This window comes from Oncorhynchus mykiss, chromosome 16 (assembly GCF_013265735.2).
Source record: "Oncorhynchus mykiss isolate Arlee chromosome 16, USDA_OmykA_1.1, whole genome shotgun sequence".
NCBI lineage: Eukaryota > Metazoa > Chordata > Actinopteri > Salmoniformes > Salmonidae > Oncorhynchus > Oncorhynchus mykiss.
The window spans coordinates 12883493-12895295 of record NC_048580.1 but is presented as its reverse complement, the minus strand read 5'-3'; the positions used below and the strand labels follow the sequence as shown (position 1 = coordinate 12895295).

Below are 11803 nucleotides of genomic sequence, written 5' to 3'. Positions count from 1 at the left end.
AGAGCTGTGCGCAAACCACGCCCCAAAATATTCTAATGAGCCACCTCCCCTACACTTTAGTTATGACTAAAAGAGCAACAAAAAAAACTGTGATCTGTACAGACCCATTGAAGAGCTCAAAGGGTTCATTGAGCCATTATGGTTCCACATAGAACCATCAGCCTTCCCAAAGAACCCTTGAGGAAGCATCATTTTCTTTGTGTGTACAGTCTAAGAGGTCTACATAAACAGCTTGACCATCCCTTCTCATACAGACTAATCTGTAACTGTCTCAGTCCCTTCTCATACAGACTAATCTGTAGAACCCTTGAGGAAGCATCATTTTCTTTGTGTGTACAGTCTAAGAGGTCTACATAAACAGCTTGACCATCCCTTCTCATACAGACTAATCTGTAACTGTCTCAGTCCCTTCTCATACAGACTAATCTGTAACATTAGTAACTGTCTCAGTCTCTTCTCATACAGACTAATCTGTAACATTAGTAACTGTCTCAGTCCCTTCTCATACAGACTAATCTGTAACATTAGTAACTGTCTCAGTCTCTTCTCATACAGACTAATCTGTAACATTAGTAACTGTCTCAGTCCCTTCTCATACAGACTAATCTGTAACATTAGTAACTGTCTCAGTCCCTTCTGAAACAGACTAATCTGTAACATTAGTAACTGTCTCAGTCCCTTCTCATACAGACTAATCTGTAACATTAGTAACTGTCTCAGTCCCTTCTCATACAGACTAATCTGTAACATTAGTAACCGTCTCAGTCCCTTCTCATACAGACTAATCTGTAACATTAGTAACTGTCTCAGTCCCTTCTCATACAGACTGAATAGGGGCCATTGTTAGGAGCTATTCAGCTGTATCTTTTTTATTTTTTATTTTTTTTACCTTTATTTAACTAGGCAAGTCAGTTAAGAACAAATTATTATTTACAATGACGGCCTAGGAACAGTGGGTTAACTGTCTGTTCAGGGGCAGAACGACAGGTTTGTACCTTGTCAGCTCGGGGGTTTGAACTTGCAACCTTCCGGTTACTAGTCCAACGCTCTAACCACTAGGCTACCCTTGTGGCCTGACAATGATAGTCAGGTAAGATTCTGAAGCAGATCCCACCGCTGCCACCAAACTATGGCTACAGATCAGGCTACAGATCAGGGTACAGATCAGGGTACAGTATGCTCAGTGTTTGCTACAGAACAGTGTGGCATTGTGAAGTCCCAGGGCTCACCTGCAGGCTGAGGAGTGTGGCTCCGATCCTCATGGCCTCGCTGACCTCCAGGCTGTAGAGAAAGCGGGGAAAGCGCGGGGGGCTCTGGTTGTTGGGGGGGAGCACCTCAATGTACACGGTGGTGATGGAGCTCCTGCGACGGGAGATAAGGATGGGGAGAAATTCATTCTGGGTGGAAAAAAAACCCTGATGAAGGCTGAGGGCTGAAATGGGTTAGTTTTAATTTTAACAATAAAAAAACACTTTTATCAACATTCCACAAAGAGCTTCTGAAAAACAGAAACTGTAGGCGGGTTTTGTTTACATTATGAGAATTTCTGTGTGGGATGTAGGGTTCTGTTGTCAGTGTTTATTGGGGGGGGGGGGGGGGGGGGGGTTGAAAATCTATATGATTGTCGATTAAAAAGCTAGGAGGTACTGTACGTAGGTTGGACAAGAGTTAAGGTTAGCCAACTTAAAGCTGAAATCCGTAGTCGGTGCAATTGCCACATCCGTTGCAATATTACAATAACATTACAATAAACAATAAAGAAGTTACTTCAAACAACAAACAGCGTTTTGTTTTCCACTCTGACCTATAGAACAGCACAATATACACTGCTATTTTCTTTCACCACAATGCTGGATGCTCTTCTCCTCCGTTTCATCTACCAAACAAAATAAATAACCAAGGTGCAGTGGCGAACTGTGGCGCGATTTCCCCCTTGACATATTTCAGCTGTAAATTAGTTTTTAGATACAACCTCTCCCAGTATCTGGTATAATCTGTATCCTGCAGCATTTAGAGAGAATCAATCCAATGGTACATCAAAACCGAAATAAACAACCTCTAACCTTGAGCAAGGTACAGTACTTCACTAGAGACTGAATCCCTGGTCAGTGAAATCACAGTTGTGTACAGAACACTCAGCTCCAAGTGTCTGAGTCAGGCCTGAACAGAATAATGTTTGGCGTAAAAGCAACACAGCTGAACACACCATCCCCACTGTCAAACATGGTGGTGGCAGCATCATGGTTTGGGCCTGCTTTTCTTCAGCACGGACAGGGAAGATGGTTAAAATTGATGGGAAGATGGATGGAGCCAAATACAGGACCATTCTGGAAGAAAACCTGATGGAGTCTGCAAAAGACCTGAGACTGGGACGGAGATTTGTCTTCCAACAAGACAATGATCCAAAACATAAAGCAAAATCTACAGTGGAATGGTTCAAAAATAAACATATCCAGGTGTTAGAATGGCCAAGTCAAAGTCCAGACCTGAATCCAATCGAGAATCTGTGGAAAGAGCTGAAAACTGCTGTTCACAAATGCTCTCCATCCAACCTCACTGAGCTCGAGCTGTTTTGCAAGGAGGAATGGGAAAAAAATTTGGTCTCTCGATGTGCAAAACTGATAGAGACATACCCCAAGCGACTTACAGCTGTAATCGCAGCAAAAGGTGCCGCTACAAAGTATTAACTTAAGGGGGCTGAATAATTTTGCACGCCCAATTTTTCAGTTTTTGATTTGTTAAAAAAGTTTGAAATATCCAATAAATGTCGTTCTACTTCATGATTGTGTCCCACTTGTTGTTGATTCTTCACAAAAAAATACAGTTTTATATCTTTATGTTTGAAGCCTGAAATGTGGCAAAAGGTCGCAAAGTTCAAGGGGGCCGAATACTTTCGCTAGGCACTGTATATGGCCAAAATCACCCAGTAAAGCCTGTGAGGAATAAACAACGCCATACCATGAAATACGAAGTCGCAACCCAAAAATCGAAAAATCCCCAAAAACAAACAACTTTTCCGAGACCAAAATACAGGTGATGGTGTCAGAGAAGGAGGACAACCAAAAGGTTTTATTTGGCTGCTCAGTTGTGGCTTGACCAGTAAAAATAAAACATTAGCTACAAAGAGAGGACCATTAAGACCATCCAAGCTGCTTTAGCACTGGCAAATATACTTGAGTAGGCAACACTCCAAAATAAGCCATCCATCCTCAACAGCTCCATCCTGTAGGCGTGTAGGCCAACATTGCTGTTCTGCAGAATGAACGAGTTGTGTATACCAACTGGCCTCCTTACCACCACATTCAGCAGCGTCTTTTATGCATTATTTTTACATTTTATTTTAATTTGATTGAACCTTTATTTAACTAGGCAAGTCAGTTATGAACAAATTCTTATTTACAATGACGGCCTACCAAAAGGTAAAAGACTTAAAAATCTAATAAAAATCTAGGACAAAACACGACAAGACAAGAGAGACAACACAACATTACATAAAGAGAGACCTAAGACAACAACATAGCAAGGCAGCAACATATGACAACACAACATGGTAGCAACACAACATGACAACATCATGGTGGCAACTCAACATGGCAGCAGGACAACACGGTAGCAGCACAAAACATGGTACAAACATTATTGGGCACGGACAACAGCACAAAGGGCAAGAAGGTAGAGACAATAACACATCACGCAAAGCTGCCACAACTGTCAGTAAGAGTGTCCATAATTGAGTCCTTGAATGAAGAGATTGAGATAACTCACTGTTCCTAGGCCGTCATTGAAAGTAAGAATTTGTTCTTAACTGACTTGCCTACTTAAATAAAGGTAAAATAAAAATGTAAAAACTAGCTGCAGCGAACTGAAAAGAGGAGCGACCCAGGGATGTGTGTGCTTTTGGGACCTTTAACAGAATGTGACTGGCAGAACGGGTGTTGTATATGGAGGATGAGGGCTGCAGTTAATATCTCAGATGGGGGAAGTGAGGCCTAAGAGGGTTTTATAAATAAGCATCAACAAGTGGGTCTTGCGACGTGTATACAGAGATTAACAGTTTACAGAGGAGTATAAAGTGCAGTGATGTGTCCTATAAGGAGCATTGGTGGCAAATCTGATGGCCAAATGGTAAAGAACATCTAGGCACTCGAGAGCACTCTTACCTGCTGATCTATAAATTATGTTTCCGTACTCTAGCATGGGTAGGAAGGTAATCTGAATCAGGGTTAGTTTGGCAGCTGGGGTGAAGGAGGTGCGATTAAGATAGGGGAAACCAAGTCTAGATTTAACTTTAGCCTGCAGGTTTGATATGTGCTGAGAGAAGGACAGTATACCGTCTAGCCATACTCCCACGTACTTGTATGAGGTGACTACCTCAAACTCTAAACCCTCAGAGGTAGTAATCACACCGGTGGGGAGAGGGGCATTCTTCTTACCAAACCACATGACCTTTGTTTTGGACGTGTTGAGAACAAGGTTAAGGGCAGAGAAAGCTTGTTGGACACTAAGAAAGCTTTGTTGTAGCGTGTTAAACACAAAATCTGGGGAGGGACCAGCTGAGTTTAAGACAGTATGAGAGAGGTTCCTACTGCCTGAGCTATGTTATTGATGTAAATTGAGAAGAGCGTGGGGCCGAGGATCGAGCTTTGGGGTACTCCCTTGGTGACAGGCAGTGACTGAGACAACAGATATTCGGACTTTATACACTGCACTCTGAGAGAGGTAGTTAACAAACCAGGCCAAAGACCTCTCAGAGACACCAACACTCCACCAACAGGCCCACAAGAATGGAATGGTCTACTGTATCAAAAGCTTTGACCAAGTCAATTAAAAAAAGCAGCACAACATTGCTTATAATCAAGGGCAATGGTTACACCAATGAGGACCTTAAAGGTTGCAGTGACCTGAGCAGAAACCAGATTGCATACCAGAGAGAATACTATAGACATCAAGACAGCCAGTCAGTTGATTATTGACAAGTTTTTCCAACATTTTTCATAAACAGGGAAAAATAGAAATAGGCTTATAACAGTTAGGATCAGCTTGATCTCCCCATTTAAATAAAGGATGCACTGTTGCTGCCTTCCAAGCAATGGGAACCTCCCCAGAGAGGAGAGACAGGTTATAAAGGTCAGAGATAGGCTTGGCGATGATAGGGGCTGCAACATTAACTTCTTAAGGTATAAGGGGCAGCATTTTCACTTTTGGATAAATAGCGTGCCCAATTTCAACTTCCTGCTACTCATGCCAATAATATAAGATATGCATATTATTAGTAGATTTGGATAGAAAACACTATGAACTTTCTAAAACTGTTTGAATCATGTCTGTGAGTATAACAGAACATATGTAGCAGGCAAAACCCCGAGGACTAACCGTTAAGATATATATTTTTTGAGGTCTCTGTCTGTTCATTGAGTTCTCATTGGCAAACGATATTTCTTAGGAACGTGTTTTCAGTTCCTACCGCTTCCACTGGATGTCACCAGTCTTTGGAATTTGGGTGAGGTTATTCCCTTGTGCAATGAAGAAGTCTGGCCATCTAGGAACTTACTCCTCATCAGAGGAAGACGACGAACGTTACAACCTGTCTCTAGAAACCTGCTCTCTAACTCCTCATCAGAGGAAGACGACGAACGTTACAACCTGTCTCTAGAAACGTGCTCTCTTACTCCTCATCAGAGGAAGACGACGAACGTTACAACCTGTCTCTAGAAACGTGCTCTTTTACTCCTCATTAGAGGAAGACGACGAACGTTACAACCTGTCTCTAGAAATGTGCTCTCTGCGAAATGCAGTGTGTGACAAATCTCCCAACAGAACAAGATCTCTCATTCCCTTTCCCATTATCTCAGTCGTTTATAGTATTCCAACAATGGTTTCATTTTCATACGTGCCTTTAATTTAACAGATTACTGTACTTTGTATGGATTATTCTCATAACATATTTACTGATGTGATAGAAGTATATGCCTGTCAAGATATGTTGCATGAATTCACAATGGAAATACAATAAAATCTTACAAATACTTGAATTATTACTCTCACAATTTCAACATATATTTTCTCTATTCTACGCTTGACAAGCAGTTCCCTTATCCCACCGCTTGGCACTGTGCATACTCATGGTCATGGCTGTGTGTACGCACACTCTCAACGTTCATGTTGATAAATATCACACTTTGCGTGGAAATGATCCTACACATGGTTGACGCACCGATTTGTTCCTACGCATGATTGATAAACGAGGCCCCAGATTATTACATGGTTCCCAGTCGTTGGATACATATTCACATACGTATTCACACCCCTAGTCTTATCTTGCGTGTTTGTCCTTGACTCAAGACAAAGGCTTACAAGGATCTTTGTGCGGCAAAACTTTTACCTGGCATATTCGATGAAAGACGAAATTCCCAAAACTGCTGCCAAAGAGACCCCCCAGCCCTAACGTTTTCCTCTTCAGATAGAACTGAGCCAATAGCCACTGCCAAATTCACTACATTTCTCTTTATATTTCAGCCTGTTGAGCTATATTGATCCTGTGGCCACCAAGCTTTACAGAGGGCAAAAAGGCAACACAGATTGAATTGAGTTGGAGGGTAGGCATTGCAAATCATTATGAAAAGCCTCTAGTTTCCGCTTTGGGTGCCAGAGAGAGAGAGAGAGAGAGAGAGAGAGAGAGAGAGAGAGAGAGAGAGAGAGAGAGAGAGAGAGAGAGAGAGAGAGAGGAACAGACAGACAGAGGGAGAGAGAGGGGGAGGGAAAGAGCAGAAAGAGAGAGAAAGGAAGCGAGTCTGTGACTGCTGCAGAGGGAGAGAGAGAGAGAGAGAGTCTGTGACTGCTGCAGACGGAGAGAGAGAGAGAGAGAGAGAGAGAGAGAGAGAGTCTGTGACTGCTGCAGACGGAGAGAGAGAGAGAGAGAGAGAGAGAGAGAGAGAGTCTGTGACTGCTGCAGACGGAATGGAAAGTGACTTGTCCTCTGCGTTTCTCAGCCTTTTTATTGGCCACGCCAGTTCCCAGCCTCCACTGCCCTACTCCACCTTTCCATCCTCAAGCTCCCCTGCTCGTTCTCCCCACCCCCAGCTCTACCCATCCTCCCCTCCAGCCTCCCACCCCTCGGGGCTTCCCACCCCCAGCCCTACCCATCCTCCCCTCCAGCCTCCCACCCCTCGGGGCTTCCCACCCCCAGCCCTACCCATCCTCCCTTCCAGCCTCCCACCCCTCGGGGCTTCCCACCCCCAGCCCTACCCATCCTCCCCTCCAGCCTCCCACCCCTCGGGGCTCCCTGGGGCTCCCTATTAGCCTCACCTCCTCTGGGACCCCGGACCACTATCCACAGCCTCCACGGTCAGTGTGTAGGAACGTCCCACGGCCAGGGAGACGCCAGGCACCACGGTGATCACTCCCGAGCGGTTATTGATGATGAAGTGTCCTTGATCCCCCGCCAGGATCTTGTAGGTCACAAGCCCATTGGGACCCCCGTCAGCATCCAGAGCCGTCAGCTGAAAGGGAGACAAGAGAGGAAGTCTCTCACTCGACAGTGTCCTCTGGTGTCCTAAGCTCAGGGACTTCACTAGGGGAAGGCCATCTATCCCAATATTTTCCCCACATTTCAAGGAATACGGAAAAGTTTGATTCCTCGCTGATATATTCTACACATATCAAATGCCTAATTAAATATCTTGCGTTGGGGGAATTATTAAACATTTATGGCAAATACAGTCAGTGATTTTGAAATAAGGAAGTAGAAACTGATATCATAATCAAATGCAGAAATACCTTTTAACATTCGCATAATCCAATTATAACATACTTCATATTCAACGTGTAGAAAAGTGGCCACACTTTGATAGAAATCTCTAAACATTCATGTGTTTACGTAGTAGAACGCTATAGTGTGTGACTAAGAGCATGTATAGTGTTATTCTCCCCATACGTCATTCTGAGACTTTACATACTGTAACTCAAAGATGACTGACTAATGAGACAATGCAGTCACAAGCACCTCATCAACAGTCATTCAACCGACAAAGAAACTAATACCTCAAATCAAATCAAATCAAATTGTATTTGTCACATACACATGGTTAGCAGATGTTAATGCGAGTGTAGCGAAATTCTTGTGCTTCTAGTTCCGACAATGCAGTAATAACAAGTAATCTAACTAACAATTCCAAAACTACTGTCTTGTACATAGTGTAAGGGGATAAAGAATATGTACATAAGGATATATATATGAATGAGTGATGGTACAGAGCAGCATAGGCAAGATACCTGCCATTATTAACGTGTTCCTGAAGCCTAACTAGCCTAACCGGGCTAACCAGCCTAACCGGGCTAACCAGCCTAACCAGCCTAACCGGGCTAACCAGCCTAACCGGGCTAACCAGCCTAACCGGCCTAACCAGGCTAACCGGGCTAACCGGCCTAACCAGGCTAACCGGGCTAACCGGGCTAACCGGCCTAACCGGGCTAACCGGCCTAACCGGGCTAACCAGCCTAACTGGGCTAACCAGCCTTACTGGGCTAACCAGCCTAACCGGGCTAACCAGCCTAACTGGGCTAACCAGCCTTACTGGGCTAACCAGCCTAACCGGGCTAACCAGCCTAACTGGGCTAACCAGCCTAACCAGCCTAACCGGGCTAACCAGCCTAACCGGGCTAACCAGCCTAACCAGGCTAACCAGGCTAACCAGCCTAACCGGGCTAACCAGCCTAACCAGGCACCACCAGCCTAACCGGGCTAACCGGCCTAACCAGCCTAACTGGGCTAACCAGCCTTACCAGCCTAACCGGGCTAACCAGCCTAACCGGGCCAACCAGTCTAACCAGCCTAACCAGGCCAACCAGCCTAACCGGGCCAACCAGCCTAACCGGACTAACCAGCCTAACGGGGCAACCGGCCTAACCAGCCTAACCGGCCTAACCGGGCTAACCAGCCTAACCGGGCTAACCAGCCTAACCGGGCTAACCAGCCTAACCGGCCTAACCAGCCTAACCAGCCTAACCGGGCTAACCAGCCTAACCGGGCTAACCGGCCTAACCGGGCTAACCAGCCTAACCGGGCTAACCAGCCTAACCGGGCTAATCAGCCTAACTGGGCTAACCAGCCTAACCGGGCTAACCAGCCTAACCGGGCTAACCAGCCTAACCAGGCTAACCGGGCTAACCAGCCTAACCGGGCTAACCGGGCTAACCAGCCTAACCGGGCTAACCAGCCTAACCGGGCTAACCGGGCTAACCGGGCTTGCTATGAGAGAAAGTCCTCCGATGGGAAAACAGAGATTAAACTGCCGAAATTTGACCTTTTCTGGCAGTCTTTTGCTTCCTTTAAGTATCAGAGTGACTGACTGGACTGGGCTCATGCTCTGACTGTGAAACAGGGGTTCTAACAAATGACCCACAATCCTCCCAATGCCAGAGGGGAACAGCCTATGGCAGCAGCCTGCTGAGAGCTGAACCAAACAGTCTGCTACCACAATAACTCCAGGTTTACTAATGCTATTACTCTAAGTAAGTGGATGGTTTGGGAAAACAGCGAGTGAGTACAGCATATTGATTACCTGTAATATTGTTTCTCCAGGCTGCATATCTGTGTAAACATTGACACTGTAGGAGGTGTTCGGAAAGGTCGGTGTGTTGTCATTGGCATCGATCACTGTGATATTAATGGCCACTGGAGTACTCTCTTGAACTCCATCAGAAGCCACCATCTATAGAGAAGGGAAGTGAGAGCAAGAGCGAGAGAGAGAGAGAGAAATGATCGAAAACCTCAGGACACACGTGTATGCAGTAGAGAACTCCACAACCAATATATCCCTGACATGTTCTGTCAATGCAGAAACCAATGGGACAGTCCCTGACAGTCACAGGACAGAAAAGGAAGATAAGGGACCAGTGGTCAAAAGATGAAAGATTGAGAGCAATACCCTTATTGAAAGCTGTTTACACAGGCTTTACAGATATTAATTCATCACAATGACTAAACAAAGCCCATTGTCTTAAGAACAACGTACAGTAATAAAGACTACAATGCTCTTATAACTCCAATTGTGATTGCATACCATTATTGTTTATCTCATTAGGTAAAGTGTGTGTGTGTGTGTGTGTGTGTGTGTGTGTGTGTGTGTGTGTGTGCATGCGTGCGAGTGTGACAGTGTGTGTGTGCATGCGTGCGTGTATGCGCGCGTGTGTGTGTGTGTGTGTGTGTGTGTGCGTGAAGTTGTATCTGACTGTCAACTTCCACATAGAACACAACCGCTCACACAAATTAACTGAGAGTAACAGCAACTTCAAAAACAGAAGAGCATGTAACAAGCGTCAAACAGAAAGAAAAGCACCTTGATCCTCAGTTGAGCAGGAAATAAAATAACATCCGTGTTCAAAGCTCTCCCCATTAACTTTTAGAGTTGTACTTCTTTCCCCGCCAAAATACGACGACAGAAGCATCTAAAAAAGCCCACAGGTAAACACAGCAGTGAGTGCTAGCGAAAACCAGAATCGAGAAACATCCTTTTAGTGTTTCTTTATGTTCATAGTACTTAGCAACACCACACTTCAAAGTCTTGACAGGATAGCGCTGCGGGCTCCTCCACTGCTCCAGCAGGATGTGGTGGTGGGGAGAGAAAATGTCCAAATGTTGTTTCCTTCTCTGAGTTTCCGGTGCGATGCACTGTGCCACTCAGAGGAGCTAGCATTATAAAAACCTCTACTAGCTCACAACTTCATAACACAGCACAAAGCCTCTAGGCAAGACATAAGTGGTAGAGGAGAAGATGATCATTTGACATCATTGGGTGGGTAGCGGTTGTTGTAGATGTAATTTGACTGGCAGGAAGAGTGTCTTGCAGAGTGGGTGGCATAACACATTCAGTGGCCACAGAGCCAACTGAAAGAACTCAAATAGACATACTCCGACCAAATATGTATTGGAACACAAAACACTGAGAGACACACATCCTTGTGGATTTCTCCATGGTAGTGCTGGAGAGGGGAAACAGATATTGAGGCACTGACTGACTGGGTATCGTTCGTATGCACGACGGATCCATCATTTAACAGCATGGGTGGAACGGCTCTCAGAAGCCTTCCCAGACAAGCGAGCTTGGTCTCAGTGTTTTAATCAATCTGTTACTGCAAGGACATGGCAGCCGAGTGCTCGGGAATGCTAATTCCACTGCCCTGTGCACCCCAGAGTTAGGGCTGGAGGGATCCGCACGCCAACGTTTACATTCAGCGAAGTCTGATGTTGTCTGGATCTTTTGGCACCAGGCATTATTTCACATTCTGATGTTTTTTTGGAGGGAAACGTAGCACTGCTTGCTTAGAAGTACCACTTCCTACTGATTTGGCTCATACCAAGGCTGGAATGAACGACCTCTGCCTTGCTAACACAGGTGACTGCCCTTCTGAAGCATCTTGCCCAGTCAGCACACTGAAAAGCTAGCTATTCGGCAGCGCAAGTGGAGATACTTCAGGCTGACGAGTGAGTTTCACAGAGCCCATCTGCTATACGGCCCTTGAATCACAAACAGACATCCAAACCTAAAAAGTTATTTGAAATAACTACATCGGAATATAGCCAGACTGGCAAAGTCCATCAATAAGACATTGCCTTAACAGACTCTGTTAAAAGATAAGGTCTCTGAATTCTAAAACAAAGATATGGTGAGGTGGGCAAGATAAATGGAACTGCAAGAAGTTCTTTTTGGAAAAATTCCAATTCTGGTTTCAGATGACATGGCACTTGGCAATTTCAAAGCCTGACAAGACGACGGTTCTTAGACTGAGTGATACACCTGCCAGG

General features: G+C 45.0%; 1 protein-coding gene across 5 annotated transcripts in view; it reads right to left on the bottom strand.

Annotated features, from left to right (window-relative positions):
- LOC110492834 (protocadherin-15-like) overlaps window positions 1-11803 on the bottom strand; it is a 303676-nt gene that overhangs the window by 119313 nt on the left and 172560 nt on the right. For all 5 annotated transcript variants that reach the window (XM_036946202.1, XM_036946206.1, XM_036946204.1 and 2 more), the window contains 3 exons: window positions 9561-9710; window positions 7306-7499; window positions 1230-1362 (listed from right to left, as the gene is read on the bottom strand). In XM_036946202.1, coding sequence (XP_036802097.1) covers window positions 1230-1362; window positions 7306-7499; window positions 9561-9710 — 477 coding nt within the window. The remainder of the gene's footprint in view (window positions 1-1229; window positions 1363-7305; window positions 7500-9560; window positions 9711-11803) is intronic.